This window comes from Lemur catta, chromosome 1 (genome assembly GCF_020740605.2).
Source record: "Lemur catta isolate mLemCat1 chromosome 1, mLemCat1.pri, whole genome shotgun sequence".
In the NCBI taxonomy this organism is placed as follows: domain Eukaryota; kingdom Metazoa; phylum Chordata; class Mammalia; order Primates; family Lemuridae; genus Lemur; species Lemur catta.
The window spans coordinates 112,372,228-112,394,440 of record NC_059128.1 but is presented as its reverse complement, the minus strand read 5'-3'; the positions used below and the strand labels follow the sequence as shown (position 1 = coordinate 112,394,440).

At 58.4% G+C, this 22,213-nt stretch overlaps 1 protein-coding gene across 4 annotated transcripts; it reads left to right on the top strand.

The window, feature by feature from the left end:
- The first annotated feature begins 1,071 nt into the window (after positions 1-1,071).
- Positions 1,072-21,279, top strand: ADAMTS10 (ADAM metallopeptidase with thrombospondin type 1 motif 10). Of its 4 annotated transcripts, XM_045548174.1 has the most exons (26): positions 1,072-1,152; positions 3,231-3,383; positions 4,728-4,913; positions 5,170-5,516; positions 5,887-6,043; positions 7,738-7,955; positions 9,666-9,749; positions 9,837-9,982; positions 10,396-10,439; positions 10,566-10,671; positions 10,765-10,911; positions 11,019-11,160; positions 14,123-14,230; positions 14,641-14,786; positions 14,890-14,953; positions 16,184-16,286; positions 16,573-16,706; positions 16,799-16,922; positions 17,339-17,419; positions 17,504-17,667; positions 17,772-17,898; positions 17,986-18,115; positions 18,596-18,800; positions 18,995-19,171; positions 19,253-19,412; positions 20,492-21,279. In XM_045548174.1, exons 3-26 carry the CDS (start codon positions 4,826-4,828, stop codon positions 20,599-20,601), a joined length of 3,312 nt encoding a protein of 1,103 aa, XP_045404130.1. In that variant the 5' UTR covers positions 1,072-1,152; positions 3,231-3,383; positions 4,728-4,825; the 3' UTR covers positions 20,602-21,279. The 4 variants fall into 4 exon arrangements, with proteins under 4 accessions (XP_045404130.1, XP_045404113.1, XP_045404103.1 ...); XM_045548157.1 differs by lacking the exon at positions 3,231-3,383 and having other exon boundaries at positions 1,128-1,152; XM_045548147.1 differs by having other exon boundaries at positions 1,128-1,152; positions 3,191-4,913.
- The last annotated feature ends 934 nt before the right edge of the window (positions 21,280-22,213 follow it).

The window sequence follows — 22,213 nt, the reverse complement described above, 5'->3', positions numbered from 1 at the left end:
TGCTGCCTGGTCTGTTACTACCTCAACTCTGGGTGAGTAAACCCTGGCTCAGAAAACGCGAAGACTCTGCCCAGCTCCCTGGAGGGCATGCCTGGAAAATGCCTGGAATTGTGTGGTTTGGGGGTCACCGCCACCCTGCCCCTTCCTGGCTCCAGCCAGGCATCAACTCCGGCTACCTGGGGTCGGAATCCCACCCTCATTCATGTATTAGCTCTTCAATTTTTGAGCACAGACCCAGGGGTGACCAAGACCCGGAAGAGAGCACCTGCTCTCTGGCCTTACTTTCCTCATCTGTGAAATGGGACCAGCCAAAGCCTACATCACAGCAAAGGAGTTTAAAGCACCCAGAGAGACCAAGGGCAGGCCCAAGGGGTTACATCAAACCCCCCAGAGGGGAGCTCTGGGAGGGTGGGGCCCAGTTGGGACTTACTTGCTCAGCCCGGGGCATCGTGCCTGGCACACGGGAGGCGCCCAATAAATGCTTGTTTGAGTGAGGACCAGCCCTCAATAAATAACAGCTGTTGTTGATGCTGCCGACGCTGGCGAGGAAATGGGCTCGCCCCTCCGCCACCCGCCATCCCGTTCTCCCATCCCCCTCCTGCCCCATTCCTGCCCTGGCCCCATGGCTGCTTCCCCTCGACCCCCACCCAACTTTGCCCCTTCTTCCACGCCCCCACCTCCTCCCGCCCCTTTCCATTCAAACCTCCCCCTCCCCCCACCACCCCGTTCTCCTCTTCCTCCTTTTCCCCTGAGCCCCCCACTTCCCCCTCCCCCTCCCCCACCTTATTCTTTCTCCCCTCCCCCCGATCCCCGCCCCCACTCGGTCTCCCCCACCCTCCCCCGCCTTCCCCGCCCCCCGTGACTCTTCTGCCCCCCCTGCCACGGCGGGGCGCCGTCCCGGGCGGGCCGGCCTGAGCTCCCGGGCCCCTGGCTCGAGTCCAGCCCGCGGCCCAGGCCGGGCGGCGGCGGGCGGCGGGCGGGGTTTCTGGCCGCGCGCGGTTTGGGGGTTTTTTATAACCCTGGCAGGCTGCTCAGGAAGTGCCTCCCCGCGCCCCCTCCCCCGGCCACGCCGCCGCGCTCGCTCGCTCCCTCCCTTCCTGCGCGCGCGGGGCGGGAGTCGGCGGCGGGACGGAGGCCCCGGGCGCCGCGCAGGTAAAGGCGCGCGATCGGCGTGGGTGGGGGGCACGGAGGGGGCGGCGCGTGGCTTTGCGTGACTCTGCGTGTCTGCGTCGGCCGGTGTGGCCGTGGCCCACTGGACTGTCCCGCCCGCGGAGTGCGTGGGGACGGTGCGTGATGTCCCCAAGGGTACGCGCCACGGAACGCGCCCGGCTCGCGGGAGCGTGCGCCTGGGTTTGGGGTGTGTGTGTGTGTGTGTGTGTGTGTGTGTGTGTGGGGCCATCCACGTATGTGCAGGTGGCCGTGCAGTACATGTGTGTGTCTGTCAGCGTCTGAAGAGGAGACTCTCGTGTGTCTGCCTGAGTGTGCGTGTGCACATAGGTGTCTGCTGTGTGTGAGTGTCGGGGTGCGCGTCTGTCTGCGGCATCGGTGTGTGTGTCTCTGAGTGTGATGAGCATGTTAATGAATGCCTGTGTGTGTGTCCGGTGGGGGGATCTAGGTTGGTGGGACTTGTGAATTTGCCTGGTGTGAGTGTGTAAATGTAGTGCGTCTGCGGGTAGGCCTGTGGGTCTCCAGGGCTTGTGTGTAAAGGAGTGTATCTGTGTATAGGCCCTGGGTGTGTGTATGTGTGTGTCAGTGTGTTTGACCTGGGTTGTCGTGTGTGTCTGTGCCCCAGTGTGAATGAGTGTGCATTTGCACACAGAGCTCTGGGCAGTGTGTAGTTGTGTGTCTCCATGTGTTTGTCTCTGAGTGTGTACTGAGTGTGTTTGTGTGTGTGCTGGAGGTGGGAGGGGGTGCTTTGTGGGTCTGGGGTGCCCGAGTGCCGGTCCCTGGCTGTGCGGGGTGTGTGTGTTGCTGCCAGTGTGTGTTTGTGTGTCTGGGTGTGGGAGTGGCGCCGCCCACTTCCCCTGAGTCTGTCTCAGGGTGTCTCCAGCGGTCAGGCTCAGGGCCTTTAATTAGCGGCTGGTTTGGGGGGGGCGACCAGCCGGGGCGCCGGGGAGGGCCGGCCCCCTCCTTGCACAGGCCGCTGCTGCTGCTGCGCTGGGCCTTTGTCTGCTCTCTGGGCAGGGGCTGCCTCCCGCTGGCTGGCCAGATGTGCAGGAGGCCGGCGGCCGGCCGGGCCTCTGCCTGGGCAGAAGCGGCCTTGGCCTCCACTGGGACATCCCGCAGCCCTGTGCCCCCGGAGCCGGGCCGCAGAGGGCTGACTCTGGAGCTGGTGGTTCTTCCGGGATCCCCAGGATGGGACGGAGGGAGCGGAGCCTCAGTTTCCCAACCATTTCCGTGAGGCATTTCCTCCAGTCCTGGCACCCTCCCCCACACAGGCCACCTCCCTCCTGCTTTCTGGGAGGAGGGCCTGGGAGGGTAGTGGTGGGGCCTGGGTGTACACACAGGCACACACATACCTGCAGCAATGCACATACGGCGCTGATCCCCTGCTGACATCCTGTTGCTCACATGGTCTCTGCCCCCGCCCCACCGCCTCATCTCCCCCAGACCTACCCCAGAGCCACCACCTTGGTTGTAGTCCCCGCCCCCAGCTAGTGCCCTGGGCTATGTGACACCTTTCAGCTGCCCTGGGGACTGGGCCCCGGCTCAGACACCTGTGAGCCCCCTGCAGACCCATGTCCTCCCCATCCTGTGCACAGGGGACTCCCCTCCCCTAGCCTCCACCGACCTATTCCACGTCATTCCACGCTGTCCCCTAGCCCCAAGCTGAGCCAGAAGCCCAGGAGTGGGTATGAGGTTTTAGAGAGGAGGGTCTCCCTGCCCCACAGGAGGAAGCTAGGGTGCCAGGCCTGGCAGTGGGGGAGAGGAGAGAGACAGCCTTGGGACGGAGGGACAGCTCCAAGCCTTGCCATGCTGCCACTTGGGGAGGGGGTGATTTGAGACAGGAGTGGGGCCAGGAGAGCCAGATGTGGAAGGGCCCTGACCCCAAAATAGGTTGAGGCCTCCAAGGAAGGAAGAAGGAAGCAGCAGCAAGAAGGGATGGATGGGGGGAGGAGTTTTTTGGGAGAGGGTGAGGGAGGGTATTAAGAAGAGAAGATAAAGTCCGAGAAGAGGTTTCCCGGGGCAGGAAGAGGATGAGAGATTCCTGAGCAACCCCTGAACTACAGACCCAGCTCAGTGCTCCAGACCTGCCTGGCGACTCCTCGTTGCCCAGGGTCTCACGGAAGAGGCGACCAAGGCCCAGAAAGGCTCAGGGAGCAGCGGAGGGAAGGATCCGCACAGGGGCCCCACACCACGCCACCAACCGAAGCCCCCAAAAGGTAAAAGAAAAACAAGGAGTGGACATTAGCCCAGCCAAACAGAGCAGCAGGGTCACAAAATATCCATGAGTGAGCTCCCCATCACTGGAGGGGTCCAAGCAGAAGCGGGGAATGTAGGCTTCTCCAGTCAGCAGCTCAGAAAAAATACCCAGTCTCCCTCCCTCTGGGGCCAAACTGCCCTGTTTGGGGATCGACTCTCAGACTTGGCTGGGCTGCAAAAAAAACAAGACAGTGTGTGATTAAGGGGGATTTTGCACAGAGAAGGAGGAGGGCGGAGACGGGAGGGCGTGGGGGAGGAGGATTTGGCACAGGGTGGTGGCCCAAAATGGTGTCTGCGGCAGGCTGGCCTGGGGCAGATGCCGGAGAAACAGATCTGCCCAGCGGGCCTGGAGGTGGCTCGGGGGACAGTGGTTTCCAGCCCCGCCAGTGGGGTGAATGGTGCTACCTGTGGCAGAGGATCCAAGGACAGGGTTGAGGACGTGGATGAGAATATGGAAATCTGGGGGACCTGAGCACTGGCCATGGCTTTAATCTGCCTTGAAAATTCACACTGACCCCTCCAGCCTTCCAGTGTATCCCGTGCCAGCCTCCCCTTGCCTGGCCCCTTGCACCTGCCCCGCCTGGGTCCCTGGACACCACACCCCACCTCCAGGCCTGTGCGTTTGCTGCTCGCCTGCCTGGTGCACCTTCTTCTGTCTCTTCACACGATTGTTCTCTTCTCATCCTTTCAACCTCTGTTTCCCAGTCTCCCCATTAATACCTCTTAGAGAACATGTCACAATCTGGACTATTCTCCATTGACCCATCTGTCATCTGTGGCTCCCAGGAGACTGAGCCCTACAGGGCCAGGGCAGTGGTGGTGGCAATGGTGGTGGTGGGGTACAGAGGGTGACTGTCCCTGTCATGCACAGCCGCCATCTCCTTAAAGCTCATCAATAGTGCTTCCCCAAGAATGAGTCCGAGGGTTCACCGCTTTCTAGGCATGTGACCCTGAGCAAACTCTTATCACCCCAAATCTGTTTTCTCATCTATAAAAGGAGAATGGTACCAGTGGAGCTCTCAGATATATTTTGGAAATAGAATGCAATGGTGTGAAAACTTTGGGGCCAATAGCTGGCACCTAGGAGGTACTCATGGTGACATCCTGGTCCCTGCCTGTCCTCATCTGGGAGTGCAGGGAGCATTGGATGGGGAGATGGGGAGAGGGGGTCTGCTGAGAGAAAAAATGCATCTGGAATCTCGGGGAGGGGTGCCTTGGCCGGCCTCAGCCTCGGGGCCTCGGCACTGGTGATGCTGGCCAGAGGGACCAGGCCCCCACCTCTGACCTGGCTCTCCCCTCCCAAGACCCCAGTGATGCTGCCCAGGCTGTGAACAGGGGAGGTGGCACCGTGGGGGCTGCCGGCAGCCGGGGCTGGGGAGAGACATGTGGACACGTGGCCTCTATGGCTCCCGCCTGCCAGATCCTCCGCTGGGCCCTTGCCCTGGGGCTGGGCCTCACGTTCGAGGTCACGCATGCTTTCCGGTCTCAAGGTAAGAGCGGTCTGGGGGTGGCAGTGGGGGAGGAAAAAGAAGTTGAAGAGGCCAGTCTGGCTCCAACAGAAAGAGGGGTTAATGGGCGGGCATGGGGGTCGTGGGAGGAAGGCCCTGGGGTCATTTAGACGGGAGCCTTACAGCCGGTGACTTGCATTCGGGGCTCAGTAAGGCCAGCATCACCTGCACAGCAGCCAGGACGCAGAGGTCAGCCGGAAGCAGGGCCCGCCCAGTCCTCTCTGACCTTCACCCACAGATGAGTTCCTGTCCAGTCTGGAGAGCTATGAGATCGCCTTCCCCACCCGCGTGGACCACAACGGGGCACTGCTGGCCTTCTCGCCACCTCCTCCCCGGAGGCAGCGCCGGGGCACGGGGGCCACAGCCGAGTCCCGCCTCTTCTACAAGGTGGCCGCACCCAGCACCCACTTCCTGCTGAACCTGACCCGCAACTCCCGTCTACTGGCAGGGCACGTCTCTGTGGAGTACTGGACACGGGAGGGCCTGGCCTGGCAGAGGGCCGCCCGGCCCCACTGCCTCTATGCCGGCCACCTGCAGGGCCAGGCTGGCAGCTCCCATGTGGCCATCAGCACCTGTGGAGGCCTGGTGAGCTGAGAATTCTGGAAACAAGGGGAAATTCCCACAAGTTTGGAAGTTAAGAAAAACCCTTCTAAATAGAAGTCAGAGAAAGACTCATAGTGGGACATTTTTTTTGTTTAAAGTATTTTGAGCTAATCAGGACTTTGGGGATGCAGCTAAAGCAGTACTTACAGGAAAATGTATAGCCTTAGGTAAGGCTAAAAATTAATGTGCTGAACAGCCATCTCAAGACATTAGAAAAGGAATAGCACAATAAACCCAACAAGATAGATTAGATAGGTAGATAGGAATGAAATCATAAAGACAGAGAGAGAATCCTGGGGTACCATGATTCAGAACCTGATCTGAGCTTTCTGTCCCACTCCTCTAAACCCAGCATGGCCTGATTGTGGCAGACGAGGAGGAGTACCTGATTGAGCCCCTGCAAGGTGGGCCCAAGGGTCCCCGGGTCCCAGAGGAAAGTGGCCCCCACGTGGTGTACAAGCGTTCCTCTCTGCGTCACCCCCACCTGGACACAGCCTGTGGAGTGAGAGGTACATCTGTCTTTCTGGGGGTGAGCAGGGGGGAGGTACAACATCTTCCCCTTGAGGCAGAGGCAGACAGGTAAGCAGTGGGGTGGTTGTATCAGATACTCCAGCAGCTGTACCATCAAAAGGTCAGATTTACAACCAGACTGGCAGGAGGGCAGTTGTACACTCAGACATTTAGGGAACAGGAGAGTAGGAAAGTTACACAATGATAAAATATTTACCAGCACCGTCATACAGTTAGAAAAACAGATCAATGTTGGGTGGAAAAGCAGAACAGTGAGACATTGAATGGGTTGTACAACTGGATAGTCCTCTGAGTAGGACACTCTGATAGACATGAAACCACAGTTGGTTGTGCAAGCAGCAAAGGCAAGTGATGTCACAGTTGGGTGGTCAGTGGGACAGTCTGGTTGTAGTACAGTCAGGCAGTTGGGCAGTGCACTGATTGGAAAGTTGGTTGGTTGGAAGGACCACAAGTTGGACAAGTGCACAGTTCAGACAGTGAGACAGGCTGCTCCACGCCAATACATCAGGCAGTGGAATTGTCAGGGGGTCATATGATCATGCTGATTGTAATGGGACAGTTGTTCAGCCAACTAGCATGGCAGCAGTACAGTTCTGCAAGTGTTTTGTTTGTTTGTTTTGAAACAGAGTCTCACTCTGTTGCCCGGGCTAGAGTGCTGTGGCGTCAGCCTAGCTCACAGCAACCTCAAACTCCTGGGCTCAAGCGATCCTCCTGCCTCGGCCTCCCAAGTAACTGGGACTACAGACATGTGCCACCATGCCCGGCTAATTTTTCTATATATATTTTTAGGTGTCCATATAATTTCTTTCTATTTTTAGTAGAGACGGGGTCTTGCTCTTGCTCAGGCTGGTCTTGAACTCCTGAGTTCAAACGATCCGCCCGCCTCAGCTTCCCGGAGTGCTAGGATTACAGGCATGAGCCACCGCGCCCGGCCTCTGCAAGTATTCAGTTGGACATTTGGGCGTTGAGGCAATGTAGTTGCCTAACAGGTGAGCATTCAGGCAATGGGACAGCTGGATTGTTCTACAACCAGACAGTAGGGCCGGGCATGGTGGGGCTCACGCCTGTCAGCCTGACACTCTGGGAGGCTAAGGCAGGAGGATCGCTTGAACTCAGGAGTTCAAGACCAGCCTGAGCAAGGGCGAAACCCCGTCTCTACCAAAAATAGAAAAAATTAGCCGGGCCATGGCGGCATGTGCCTGTAATCCCAGCTACTCAGGAGGCTGAGGCAGGAGAATCACTTGAGCCCAGGAGTTTGAGGTTGCAGTGAGCTATGATGGCACTACTGCACTCTACCCATGGCGACAGAGTAAGACTCTGTCTCAAGAAAAAAAAGAAGACGACGACAGTGGGGAAGTCAGTCTCTTATTCAACCTAACTATTTGGCAGTGGGACAGTCATTGTAGACCCAATATTCAGGTAGTGAGACATTGTAGAACCAGACATGGTACTGCCAGGATGCCCGATAGCAAAAGAATGAGGTGTTTGGCAGCCTGTTGGGCAGATGGACCATCAGACAGGTAGTTGGATGACAAGAGCAGGCAGCAGAATGGCAAAAAATTGTCTGTCCAGCTGTTGAGTGGAGAGTCAGGGGTTGTACAAGGCAGTTGTCAGGCAGCTGCGCACCCCACTAGCAGGGCATGGCTCAGTTCCTCTCTCCTGGGTTCCCCAGACGAGAAACCGTGGAAAGGGCGGCCATGGTGGCTGCGCACCCTGAAGCCACCGCCTGCCAGGCCCCCGGGAAATGAAACAGAGCGCGGTCAGCCAGGCCTGAAGCGATCAGTCAGCCGAGAGCGCTACGTGGAGACCCTGGTGGTGGCTGACAAGATGATGGTGGCCTACCACGGGCGCCGCGACGTGGAGCAGTACGTGCTGGCCATCATGAACATTGTAAGTGCCTCCCCCTCCCCGGGCATGGAGCCCTGAGGACCTGGGGCCAGCCTCCAGATGGCAAAAATGGGTGTCACCATCCACCCCCAATCCCTCACCTGGGGACAGGGTGAGGAAGGAGGGTTGCATTTGGCAATGAATGAGGAAAGGTAGCAAAGCACCATGGCTAGGAGCAAAGGTACCCTGGGACAGAGGTAGCCTGCCTGACCTTAAGTCCCATCTCTGCCACTTTGTAGCTGAGTGCACTTGAGTGACTTACTTTACCTCTCTTCCTTGGCTTATCCATCTGCAAAATGGGGGTAATAATGGTATCTACTTCCTAAGGTACCTATCTCGTAAGGCTAAGGTGGATTCAATGCATTGATTAAGTGCTTGGAACAGTGTGGTTGGCACACAGTAGGTGCCCTATAAGTGTTTTCTGTGTATAAAAATAAACATAGACCAGGTACGGTGGCTCATGCCTATAATCCCAGCACTTTGGGAGGCCAAGACAGGAGGATGGCTTGAAGCCAGGAGTTTGAGACCAGCCTGGGCAACATAGCAAGACCCCATCTCTACAAAAAATAGAAAAAGCTGAGCATGGCGGCTGCATCTGTAGTCCCAGCTACTCAGGAGGCTGAGGTGGGAGGATGGCTTGAGCCCGGGAGTTTGAGGTTGCTGTGAACTACGATGATGCCACTGCATGCTAGCCCGGGCAACAGAACAAGACCTTGTTTCAAAAACAAATAAACAAACAAACACACAGCTTGCAGATATTCCTTGAGGTTAGCCGTACACACACGGGCACACATTGGTATGCATGCAGAGTTCTGCACAAGCAACCACTTATAAATTCATACAGGCTGACCTCCGTGGCCCACCCTCAGATATACTCAGTTCCCATTCTAGATCTCAATCAAGACCTCTCTCAGCCTCAGCTTCCCCCTCTGTAAAATAGGGTTATAATGGTATCTACGGCAGAGGGAAGCCAAGTATGGCACTTGGCACATAGTTAAGGGCTTGACGAATAGTGCTCGTCTTTCAGTGAAGCAAAAGGGAAGACAAAATGTTTAGCACACAGACAGACAGCGCAAGATGTTGACATGATGTGATCTCTGATACCATTATGTTCTGCCCAAGCCTGGCCTCCCTCCCTTGGGCTTTCAAAGTTTCCTAAATTCCTGGGGGTTTCCAGACAGGGCAATGATAGTGCAGGGCTCCAAGATCCCTGCACATCATCCATGCACACTCACACCCCAAGATACTTCCTCTTTCCCTCTGCCCACTGTCTTCAGAGCATCCTGCCCCCACCGTTCCGCCTTCCTGTGGTGATGCTCAAATTGCTACCTTCATAAAGCCGTAGGGTGAGCCATGCACATCCCTCAAGCCCCCTCTGGGCAAAAGACATTCGAGGCAGTTGGGGATGAGCAGGGATTGGAGGATGAGCAGACAGATAAGCTGAGCCCCAGGGAATTGGAAAGAAACGTGCTGGTACACAACAGACTTGGGTCCCACTTATGACACCTAACCTTTCTGTGCTCAATTTCCTCATCTATGAAATGGGGATGAAAATAGCATCTACTCATGAATAGATAAATACAGCAGGTGCAGTCTAGGACCCAGCATATAATGGGTACTTGATTAAAACAAGCTGTTGTCATTGTTTTGCTTTTTTGTTTTCTCCTCTGGGCTCCTCTTAAGACTCGGTCTCTCTTGTTTCTTGGAGGTCAGGTTGCCAAACTTTTCCAGGACTCAAGTCTGGGCAACACCATTAACATCCTCGTAACTCGCCTTATCCTGCTCACAGAGGACCAGGTGCGGGGCTCGGGGGGCCCCTCCCTTCCCCTCCACGCCATGCCCAGGGTGGTGGGCGCTCATGCACTTCACTCCGTCCACCCCCAGCCCACTCTGGAGATCACGCACCACGCCGGGAAGTCCCTAGACAGCTTCTGTAAGTGGCAGAAATCCATCGTGAACCACAGTGGCCATGGCAATGCCATTCCAGAGAACGGCATGGCCAACCATGACACAGCGGTGCTCATCACGCGGTGAGGGGCAGGGAGGGGCTCCAGGACTTGGGCAGAGGGAACAAGTGGTCCAGGGGACTGTCACAATCCAAGCAGAGATCACTTCTGCTGGGGGGGCTAGGAGAGGGGGTAAGCTTTAGCCACCCCTGGGGGAGCCAGGGATGGAGAGAGGCTGCTTGTAAGTGAGGGAAGGGAGGTATTGGACCATCTGGGCACTGATTCATTCATTCACTCCTCCCATTCATTCAGTCAGTCAGTCATTCCTGTACCCCCAGCATGCACAATATCAGCTGATTGGCTCCAGCTGTGGGCACAGTGTGAGCTCGAGGCAGATGATGCCTCTAGGCAGGGCTCAGCCCCCAGAGCTGGGCATGGTGGCATCAGCCGGGCTTAGGGAGGCAGCCCAGAACCCTCACCTTTGTCTCCTTTTGCAGTTATGACATCTGCATCTACAAGAACAAACCCTGCGGCACATTAGGTACCTGAGCCCCGTAGGTTTCAGGCATCTATGAGGGATGAAGGCAGTGGGCTGGGGTGACATAAGACCTGGCAGGGTGGATAGGGCCAGCTAGTACAATCCCACCCCACACACCCGTTCTCCCAGGCCTGGCCCCGGTGGGCGGGATGTGTGAGCGAGAGAGGAGTTGCAGCATCAACGAGGACATTGGCCTGGCCACGGCGTTCACCATTGCCCATGAGATTGGGCACACGTGAGGCTGGGGAACACAGGACGGGGAGGACGGGAGGAGCTGGGCGGGTCCCCCGCTCCCGGCGCCCGGCAGAGCCAACACCCCTCTCCCCAGATTCGGCATGAACCACGATGGGGTGGGGAACAGCTGCGGGGCCCGTGGCCAGGACCCAGCCAAGCTCATGGCCGCCCACATCACCATGAAGACCAACCCGTTCGTGTGGTCATCGTGCAGCCGAGACTACATCACCAGCTTTCTAGAGTGAGGACGCACTTCCCTGTCCTGCCCCGAGGGTTGTGCTCATGTGGCAGGGGCAGGGAGGCTCTAGAAATTGGGGATCCCCTCCATCCAGCTTTCTCTCGTCGTAGCTCGGGCCTGGGACTCTGCCTGAACAACCGGCCCCCCAGACAGGACTTCGTGTACCCAACCGTGGCACCCGGCCAAGCTTACGACGCGGACGAGCAGTGCCGCTTCCAGCATGGAGTCAAATCGCGTCAGTGTAAATACGGGGTAGAGAGAGCCTTCCTGCTTTCCTTCCTGGGAGGGGATGGGGCCACAGGGGGGCCGGGAACTCCACCAAGACACCCACCCGCCTGGGCATTTGAGGGTACAGGAAAGCTAGGGGGAGGATAAAGTGAGCCCCCGTGGGGACCTGGGGGGACAGAGGTGCATGGGCTGTACAAAGTGTCCCAAGCAATCTGACAGTGCTTGGGGACAAGATTGGGACCTGCTTCTTCAAATTGAAAGCCTGGGCTTGGGTGGGGGGCGGCGGGCACCTTCTGTCTGGCACATCAGCAAGACCAAAGTCCCAGGACCTGTCACTGGGCAGTTTTTAACTAAACATCCAGACTTCATTCCCTGGGGCTGGTCATCTTCCTCACTTGACAAACAACTGGACAGAACCTTCCAGGCACTCCCTGTCTTCATTCCCCACAACCCCCACTGACCGGTTCACGAGCTCTCCTGGCCCAAGTTCACCGCTGGGTGGGCTCTGAGCTTCCTGACTTTGCCTCATTCTTCCCCACGACTTAGGCTTCCTAAGCCCCACCTGTGCATAGGGGAGTGAGCAGCGAGGGGTGGTGGGGTCCCACCTCCAGCTCCCCCACAAGACGCTGAAGACCTGCTGGCTTCCGCCTTCAGCCACCAGGGCTCAGCCAGGGTCTGCCCCTCCTCTGCCCACATTCGCTCAGTTCTCTAAATACACTCCCTACATAGCCTAGGGCCCCGGAGCCCAGGCCCAGCTCTCCACACCCTGACGACTCAGAGATCTGAGTTTGCATGGCCACGTGCAAGCTATTGCCATGTCAAATGCAGAGCTGCCAAAATTCCCCCACTTCATTCCACTGCCAGACAAGGAATCAAACCCTGAAATGATTTATATTTCATTGATTTTCCACTCTTGCCCCCTGCCCCCACCACCACCCTAATTTAGCTGGTAACCACCCTCTCATGAGCTCCTAAAGAATTCTGAAGCTACCCCTGAACATGTTCTGTGTCCCGGGTATCCTAACAACGACGACAATGTCTGACACTCACTGAATGCTCAGTACGTGCTAAGCATGTGGTATGTTGTCATCTCATCCAAACTCCTGGCAATCCTGTTATCCCCGAATTACAGACAAAGGGAATGAGGTATAGGGAGAGTGACTTGCCCATGGCCACAGTGTGAGAATATGGCAGAGCTGAGATTTAATCCGGGTCTCTGTATGATCAAATTTTATAGGGGTGGAAGGGGAGCAGCTGGCAGAATATTAAGTGTGGGCTGTCACTGGCTATATACTGAATTGAGCCTGCCTTTTGTTTTTTTGAAGGAACATCTTTCTGGCCCTCCTTGCAAAGAGAGGAGTGAGTTACTACTTGTAAACTGGTTAATATATGTAAAGATCTCAGTGTAGTGCCTGGTCCAGGTATAGCTGTGGTCATTGTTACCCCGTAACAGGGCATTTATACAAGCCCTTTCCTATGTATCCTGTCACATACCTCACAGCTGTTTATGCAGGCAAGGCAGGCATTAGGCTGCCCATCTTGTAGATGAGGAAACTGAGGCCCAGAGAAGGGAAATGTGTTGCAAGTCAGTGGCAGAGTTGAGGTCTCCCAGAGTGGCTTAGGACTCATTCACATGTACCACAGCGCCTCCCTGTGGGAAGGAGGTCAAAAAGCAGGACTCAAATAGTTCTCTTTAAGGCGTCAGAAGTGAGACGGGGGCCGAATTGAGGTGTCAGAAGTGGGATTGGGGCTGGAATGATGTGATAGTTTTAGAAATGGCCAGGAGGACACAAGCCAAGTGAAGCCAGAAAACCAGGCTCAGTTTATAGCTGAGAAGTGTCCTCTGTGAGGCAGAAGGCAGGGACTCTCTGGAGGAGGTTGGAGGGAGGACAGTTTTCAGACTCACGTGTGTGCAGGTATCTTTCAGGGGCTGACTCAGGAAGGGTCCCTTCCTATGGCCCTGGATGGATCCAATCCCAAATCATCAAAGCTTAGAAGGATTCTGTTTGAAGAGGGCCCTGTGCCTGATTTTAAGGATGAGACAGAAGGATCTCTGCTTCTCAGGGAGAAGGCCCTGGGTGGTTGGTCAGGATGGACACCAAGCGAATCCTAGATTAGGCCACCTTGAACCCAGTGGAGCTTCTCCAGGGATTTTAACCTGGACCTAAAGGGTCAGAATGAGTCCCTGGGACTGGTCCAGCTTCCTGCTGTGGACAGGGCCTGGGCCAGCCTTAGCAGAAGTCAGGCAGGAAGAGAATCGGGCTGACTTTTCACTGGGGGAAACAGAAACATCCCACACAGACCCAGCCTGGTAGTGTCCCCTCCCAAACTCCCACCACCCTCCCCTTTCAACTTAAAAGTGTGGGGGCTTCTCCAGTTGAGGTGGGAGACTAAAGAGAACCATCAGATGGAAAAAAAAAAAATTAGAGGTGGGGCCCTTGACCTGAGTCACCAACCAGGCCTGATTTCTCAGAACCTCCACTCTCCCCTGGGCTGCTTTGCCGCTTCCAAAAAAAGAAGCCAGAATCCTTCCTATGCATTCCTCAGCAGGCCCCAAATTTCCTTCTAGAAACTCTGAAGTTGTCAGAAGCTGAACTGCAGAGTTCATTAGAGCACACACCCTACATCAAAGATCCAGGGTTAGACTCCAGGCTGCCCTTTAGTAGCTGCCTGACCTACCTAGCGAGTGACCCTACCTGCCTGAAGCTTGGTTTCCTCGCGGTGGGATGGGAATAGTCATGCCTACAGGAGTTTGTGGCATACTTAGGTGGCCCATAAATGCAGCTTATTGGCAGAGGATAAGGCCCAGGCCATGTCCAGCAAGGGAATCCAAGACGACTTGTTGAGACCCAGGAAAAGGAGCGCTTTGGGGGACAGCCCCCAGCTCCGGGCCTGCAGTGAGCGGGGCGCCTGGGTCCTCCCGAGCCGGGCGGGCTGCCCCAGGGAGGAGGGAGGGGCGAGCCTGAGCGGGTGCCTCGGCCCGCAGGAGGTCTGCAGCGAGCTGTGGTGTCTGAGCAAGAGCAACCGGTGCATCACCAACAGCATCCCGGCCGCCGAGGGCACGCTGTGCCAGACGCACACCATCGACAAGGGGGTGAGCGTCGCCGGGAGGCCCCCAGCGAGGCCCCGCCCCCTGCCCTTGGGCCGCCCCCCTCGAGCCCAGCCACTTCCTGCACAGGCTCTGCCCGCCCTGTCTGGTCTCGCTCGGCTCTGGCCACGCCCATCGCCCGCAGGTCCCGCCCCCGTCTCAAGACACGCCCTGAGGGCTTGTCCTGGTACCACCCTCGCCTCACACCCCGCTGTTCTGACCCTAAGGTTAGGCCACGCCTCTAGCCTGAGCGGTGTCCGGCTACCTAGCTACTGCGCCCCTGTCCCCATCTTCGGACCCCGCCTTTGTCCAGGAGCTGAGACCCCTGTCTGGGACGTGGAGCGGGGGGAAGGGGACACGGAGCCCACGCGTGTCTGCGGAGCCAGACCCACTCGTCTCCATCTATTCCCACCCAGTGGTGCTACAAGCGGGTGTGTGTCCCCTTCGGGTCGCGGCCAGAGGGCGTGGACGGAGCCTGGGGCTCGTGGACCCCGTGGGGCGACTGCAGCCGGACGTGTGGCGGCGGCGTGTCCTCTTCCAGCCGTCACTGCGACAGCCCCAGGTCAGCCCCCTCCCGAGAGAGCGGCGCGGCCTCCTCCCCCGCCCACGTCCCCGTCCCCACCTCCCCCTGCCTCATCTCTGTCCTGGCCCCCCACCCCTTCCAGGCCAACCATCGGGGGCAAGTACTGTCTGGGCGAGAGAAGGCGACACCGATCCTGCAACACCGACGTGAGTGCCCCCAAGACCCCTCTTGGTGCGCAGAGGAAAAACGCATTTTAAAAAGCTAGCAAAGGCCGGCGCGGTGGCTCACGTCTGTAATCCTAGCACTCTGGGAGGCCGAGGTGGGAGGATTGCTCAAGGTCAGGAGTTCGAGACCCGCCAGAGCAAGAGCGAAACCCTGTCTCTACTAAAAATACAAAGAAATTATCTGGACAACTAAAAATATATAGAGAAAAAAATTAGCCGGGGATGGTGGCCCATGCCTGTAGTCCCAGCTACTCGGGAGGCTGAGGCAGGAGGATTGCTTGAGCCCAGGAGTTTGAGGTTGCTGTGAGCTAGGCTGACGCCACAGCACTCACTGTAGCCCGGGCAACAAAGTGAGACTCTGTCTCAAAAAAAACAAAAAAGCTAGCAAATTGCTTGGCACCTGCTACTTCCTCGGGAGCCTGCTGCGGCCACCCCTCTCTGCACTGCCCTCCCTCTGCCACCTGGTCTGGACACCCACCATGCACCTCCCCAAAGATGTGGCTCTTTCCTACTCTCTTTTCTTCCTGTTTTCAGACTCCTCCAGGAGATGAATCCCCCACCTCGAAATTGTTGCTGGGCCCTTACAACACCCTGCAATCCAGTCGGTCCCCTCCCTGTGCAGGCCAAGTCCCCCCTGAGAGCCCTGCTCTCTGTCACCCTCCACAGCTGTACTTGGGTTTCCTCTCACCAAACCCAGCGGCACATTTCTGTTCTCTTTTGCTCGTGCCCTCATCTGACTCGGGACCACCTGCCATCACCTTTCGGAAACCCCTGCCTTGCCTGCCTCCCCGTTACAGCCTCTCTTGGGCTTCTCTGCTGCTCCTTCCTTAAATGTTGGGGTTCCCCATGGCAGAGCCCTGGGTGTAGTAGACACCCAGGTACAAGCTCACTGGAGGAGGGGGATTCAGAGGGCAGGGAGAACTTTCGGGTGGGCAGTGGCTTTCCCAGCTCCCCAGCTGGGGGAAGGGGCTCGTATCCCCACAGTCTGAAACCAGAAACCTAGGTGTCATCCCCAGCATGCCCCTAGACCTCGAATGCATCACCCAGGCACCCTTCGATCCCTTGGCCGAGTCCATTCTCACCTGGTCCATCAGAGCCTCCTCCCTAGCCTCCCTGCCTCCAACACATCCAGCTCTGAGCACCACGTCTCTGCCCTAACTCCGTGCCCCACACACACCTGGCATCCCTCCTTCTCCCCTCTTGTGCCACAAGGACTGTCCCCCAGGCTCCCAGGACTTCAGGGAGATGCAGTGCTCTGAATTTGACAGCGTTCCTTTCCGTGGAAAATTCTACACGTGGAAGACGTACCGGGGAGGTGAGTGGGGCACTCTGAAGGCCAAGGGCGGTGTCCGGTGGCAGGTGCATGGATACAGCATCATGGGATCTATCTGGAACCCTGTCCTCACCCAGAGAGCCAGCGTGCCCAGGACGTGGTTCCACGGTGCCTTGACTGGACGCTGGGAGCCCCCTACTCCCTCTGCCCGAGCTGCCCGTTCTGTTGGGTCTGGGGTCTGTCCTTTTTGGCCTCACATACCCCCAGGGAGTGAGCAGAGGGTCCCAGGGTGGTCTGGCCCACAGAGTGACGGAGCCGTGCCCCCCAGGGGGCGTGAAGGCCTGCTCGCTCACGTGCCTAGCGGAGGGCTTCAACTTCTACACGGAGAGGGCAGCGGCTGTCGTGGACGGGACGCCCTGCCGCCCAGACACAGTGGACATTTGCGTCAGCGGCGAGTGCAAGGTGGACTCCCGGGGAGGTGGAGAGGGGATGAGGGGGTCAGGGAATGGGGGGCCGCCTTGCTCACCCCCACCCCCACTGCCCTCTGCATGCAGCACGTGGGCTGTGACCGGGTCCTGGGCTCCGACCTGCGGGAGGATAAATGCCGAGTGTGCGGAGGTGACGGCAGTGCCTGTGAAACCATCGAGGGAGTCTTCGGTCCAGCATCACCTGGGGCCGGTGAGCGCCCCTGAGCTTCCCTCCCACACTCCCTGCCTGGACCAAGGGACTGGGGGCTGGGCTGACCCCACTGCATTAGCAAAGATCAGTAACTCTTCAGAGCCCAGGGTCCCTGTGGGGTATCTGGGATCCCAAGAAGTCCTGGAGGCACAAACATCAATGCCCCAGATCTGGGTCAGGAAGAGCCCTGGAGACTGGCTTGGGCTGTGGTGCCTAAACCTTGGCAGTTAGAGTGTCATCTGTCAAATGGGGATGCTGGTACATCTGTCACAGGGGTGGGGGAGGGACGCAGTGGGATATCCCTCTGTGCACTTAGTGCAGTAATAGTTAGCTGTTATCATTGCAGCCAGGGACTGGGGAGACAGGCAGGTGGGGGGGACATGCCAAGTGGGTGACATCTGGGCTCCATTGTCCAGGGTATGAGGACGTCGTCTGGATCCCCAAAGGCTCTGTCCACATTTTCATCCAAGACCTGAACCTCTCCCTCAGTCACCTGGGTGAGCAGATGGGGGAATGAGGAGCGTGGGGAGTGGAAGAGTCAGTGTATCTAGAGTTCTAACCCCTGTGCTGTCCTCTCCCAGCCCTGAAGGGGGACCAGGAGTCCCTGCTGCTGGAGGGGCTACCTGGGACCCCCCAGCCCCACCGCCTGCCCCTGGCTGGGACCACCTTTCAGCTGCGACCGGGGCCAGACCAGACTCAGAGCCTGGAAGCCCTGGGACCCATTAATGCCTCTCTCATCGTCATGGTAACAACGAGGCTGGGCCTAGGGGTGGCGAGGTGCATCCTTTGGGGATGGAGGCTCCATATGTCCCTGCGGTTGGCTGCCAACTTCCTCCCCCACATGCCCAGGTGCTGGCCAGGACCGAGCTGCCTGCCCTCCGCTACCGATTCAATGCGCCCATCGCCCGCGATGCTCTGCCGCCCTACTCCTGGCACTACGCTCCCTGGACCAAGTGCTCTGCCCAGTGTGCAGGGGGTGAGGCCGGGCTGGGACACTGGGCACAGGGGCTGAGGTTCTCTGGGCTGGGCAGGGCTGAGCGGGCCTCTTGCCGCCCTCCCCCAGGTAGCCAGGTGCAGGCAGTGGAGTGCCGCAATCAGCTGGACAGCTCGGCCGTGGCCCCCCACCACTGCAGTGCCCACAGCAAGTTGCCCAAGAGGCAGCGAGCCTGCAACACGGAGCCTTGCCCGCCAGAGTGAGTGCCCGCCAGGGGGCAGCATTGCTCAGGGTGGGGTGAGGGTACTCCTTGGGGTCAGGGTGAGTGCTCCAGGGGTGGAGAGCAGGTGGATTGCAGGGGTGGGGGGCGCCCAAGTTTTGGGGTGATAGTGCTATAGGGCTAATGGGAGTCGGGGTAAAACTGCTCCCCAAGGTAGGGGTCAAGTTTGGATGGCCCTGTTGTCAGAATGATGGTGCTCCCTAGTCAAGCTAATTGTCTAAGGATTTGTCTCTCCTTAGGGTGATGCACCTCCCTGCCCTCAGTCTAGGTGTAGGGTCATGATGCTTCAAGTATGAAACTGGGGGGCACTCCCTGCTTGGGGCAAGAGCTCCCCAGACTACTGCCAGTTCCCATATGATGCTGGTTGTTGGGAAGGTGGGGGGTAGCGAACTAACCTCAGCTCCAGGGGCGGGACCCCCTGCCTGCATCCCGGATCTCAGACCCCTGCACCCCCCACAGCTGGGTTGTAGGGAACTGGTCCCGCTGCAGCCGCAGCTGTGACGCTGGCGTGCGCAGCCGCTCGGTCGTGTGCCAGCGCCGCGTGTCCGCCGCCGAGGAGAAGGCGCTGGATGACAGCGCGTGTCCGCAGCCGCGCCCGCCGGTCCTGGAGGCCTGCCAGGGCCCCGCCTGCCCTCCCGAGTGGGCGGCCCTCGACTGGTCTGAGGTCAGCCGACCCCTTCCTCTCAGCTCACGGATAGCCCACGCCATGTGCGGAGAGGGGCAGGGGCGGGGATGGCCCTGTGGGGTGCCCACCGACGCGCCTCTCCTGCAGTGTGGATATTAGCAGACCCCTCCTTCCCCCCACTGGGCCTGCACCCTGCCCACCCACTAAGCATGAAACGCCCCCTCCAACTGCAGTGCACCCCCAACTGCGGGCCGGGCCTCCGCCACCGCGTGGTCCTTTGCAAGAGCGCAGACCACCGCGCCACGCTGCCCCCGGCACACTGCTCGCCTGCAGCCAAGCCGCCGGCCACCATGCGCTGCAACTTGCGCCGCTGCCCACCGGCGCGCTGGGTGGCAGGCGAGTGGGGCGAGGTAGGCGGGCAGGCCCTGGGGGGCGAGGGCGGGCACCCGGGCCAGGGCAGGGGACAGCGGCTCAGCGGCTCCTCTCCGCAGTGCTCCGCGCCCTGCGGCGTCGGGCAGCAGCAGCGCTCCGTGCGCTGCACCAGCCACACCGGGCAGCCCTCGCAAGAATGCACCGAGGCCCTGCGGCCGCCCGCCACGCAGCAGTGTGAGGCCAAGTGCGACAGCGCGCCACCTGGGGACGGACCCGAAGGTATGTGGGCGCCAGGCCAGCGCGCACCGGGAGGGCCCTTGGTCTGGCCAGAGGAAGCCATCAGAGGACGTGGGAGTCCTCACCGTTAGTCCTAGAGCTTCTCCAACCTCTGAAATGCCTTGCTCTGGCTCCACCTGTAGCATTATTTGCCTAATATTTTTTCTTTAAATCAGAGTTTCTGAACCTCAGGTGCCACTGATATTTTGGTCCAGACGTTTCTTTGTTTGGGGACGGGGGGAGGCTGCCCTGTGCTTGGTAGGATGTTTAGCAGCACCCCTGACCTCTACCCACTAGGTGCCAATAGCAGCCTTCCCCTAGTTGTGACAACCAACAATGTCTCCAGACATTGCCCAGTGTCCCCATGGGCATCAAAATTACTATCCCCGGAGCACCACTGCTTTAAATACACCCTTTTTTTTTTTTTTTTTTTTTTTGTATCTTCATACATTTATTTTCTATAAAGAGCACTGCGCTCTGGGCACTGGACTCAAAACTACCAGTTCACCTTCCAGCTCTGTGCCTCGACTTCCTTATCTTTCAAGGGGGAGGGAATAATGTATTCATTGGGGGGGGCCATTAGGGAGATGGAATTAAATAATCCACTGAGGCTGGGCACAGTGGTTCACGCCTGTGACCCCAGCGCTATGGGAGGCCAAGGGAGGAGGATCACTTGAGCCCGGGGGTTCAAGGCCGCAGTGAGAGCTGTGACCGTGCCACTGCACTCCAGCCTGGGCGACAGAGCGAGACCCTCGTCTCTAAAAAGAGAAAAGAAAACGAATGGGGCTTTACAGCCCCAAACGCATGTTCTCTTCCGTTGGTATCAAAAGGATCTGTGGAACGAGAATACTTTTCTCGGTAATGATGAGTCCACGTTGGTCCAGACCCTGCACTTTGTAAATCCTCCAAACAGCCTCATGGCATAGGTACTGTCAATAAGCCCCCTTTGACAGTTGGGGAAACTGAGGCACGGAGAGGCAGTCACTGGCTAGGAGGCAGTGCGCAGGTAGCAGCGGGCGCGCCCCTGCGGGGAGGGCGGCGCACACCTGATTTTCCCCGTTCTCCTGCCCCTCCTCACCCAGAGTGCAAGGATGTGAACAAGGTCGCCTACTGTCCCCTGGTGCTCAAATTCCAGTTCTGCAGCCGAGCCTACTTCCGCCAGATGTGCTGCAAAACCTGCCAGGGCCACTAGGGGGAGCGCGCGGCACCCGGAGCCACAGCTGGGCGCTGGCTGGGGGGATGGGGGAAATGGGAGGGTCCCCGCTCCTCCCCTTCCCCAGCCCTGTCGCTGGCTGGAGGGGGCCCCAGGAGGGCGGGAGCTGGAAGGGAAGGGTGAGATGGAGTCGGAAGTTATTTATTGGGAACCCCTGCAGGGCCCCTGGCTGGGGGAAGGGGAGGGGCTGGTTATCCCAAGGGTCCCTCTTCAGCCTCTCTCCCCGTCCACATGGTGAGACCCCCCCCTCCAGGGTGGGTCTGGGGAGGGGACAACTGTTCACCCCAGCGCCCTTTGCGCCCACCCTTAGGGAGTCCTGAACACTCCCCCACCCCCACCCCTGGATGGGATTATGTACTGTGAAGAGTGGGGGTGGGGCGGGGGCCTGCCAGTGCCCTGCCCCCCAGCACTGCCCTAACCCCCCAACTCTGAGCAGAGGGGGGTCTATGTCTGCTATGGGGGAGGGGAGTTAGCACCACCTCCCTGACACCCTCCCCCTCTAGTCCAGGGGGAAGATCCACCCCAACTTCTGCCCTGCCTGCCCCAGGGGGACCCCAACATCCAAGCCACCCCCCTCATGGTGCTACAGACCCTGTCCTGGGGCCCACACACTCCTGCCAGGACGCCCTCCATCAATAAAGTTCTGTCTTGTGTAGACTTCCACGTGTAGGTGTGTGTGTGTCACCGTGTCCACCTCTGGCAGCCCCCGTCCACGCTTGGAAGGGGGGAAGTGGTCACACCCAGCAGCCAGAAGGGGGCTTTTAACAATGCAGGCAAGAGCCCAGGGATCTTAGAACAAAAGTACAGTTTCTGAAGGAGGTTCTCAAAAGCCACATTGTCTGGCACCTGCTGTCCTGGCCACCACACTCCTCCGGTCACTCAGCACGCTCCAGCCACACCAGCCTCCTCCCTGAAATTCCTCAGTGGCTCTAACTCTTCCCATCTCCAGGCTTTTACATGAGTGGTTTGCTGGGCCAGGTGTACCCTCCCTGCCCCTTTTCACCTGGTGGATTCCAACCTTTCAGTGTCAGCACACAAACGTCACCTCCTCCCAGAAGCCTCCCCTGATTACCTCCTGCAAGGTGGGGTCCTTCTGCCTATACAGTCACTTAGTGCCTGGAGACGTTGCTGAACTTTGCAGGCACCAAGCCCGTCAATTCAGCAAACTTGCTGAGGAGGTTCAAGGTGACGGTCTCCTGCCCTCCCAGCTGTGGCCACTGCCAGACGCAGTGTCTAGGCGACCTCTGGGAGGAAGGTGCGCGCACCGCCCAGTCCTAAGACCTGGACCACAGATACATCTGAACACACATGCCCGCCAGGCTCTGCCAGGGTAGGGTTCTGTCTCAGCCACCTCCTCGCTGGGTGGCATGGGCAGGTGACAACCTCTTGGAAATGTCATTTCCTCCGATGTCAAGTAGGGACTTCTACATGGCCTGCTGCTCTCCCAAAGATCAGGACACGGAATGGGCATTGCTGGGGGGACTGGAGTTCCCGTTTTACAAAGAGAAAACGGGGTGGCCGAGTCAGACAGGAAGTAGGAGAGCTTCGGGTGGTTAAATGCAGATCTGACATCCAAAGCTGGGGACCCGAA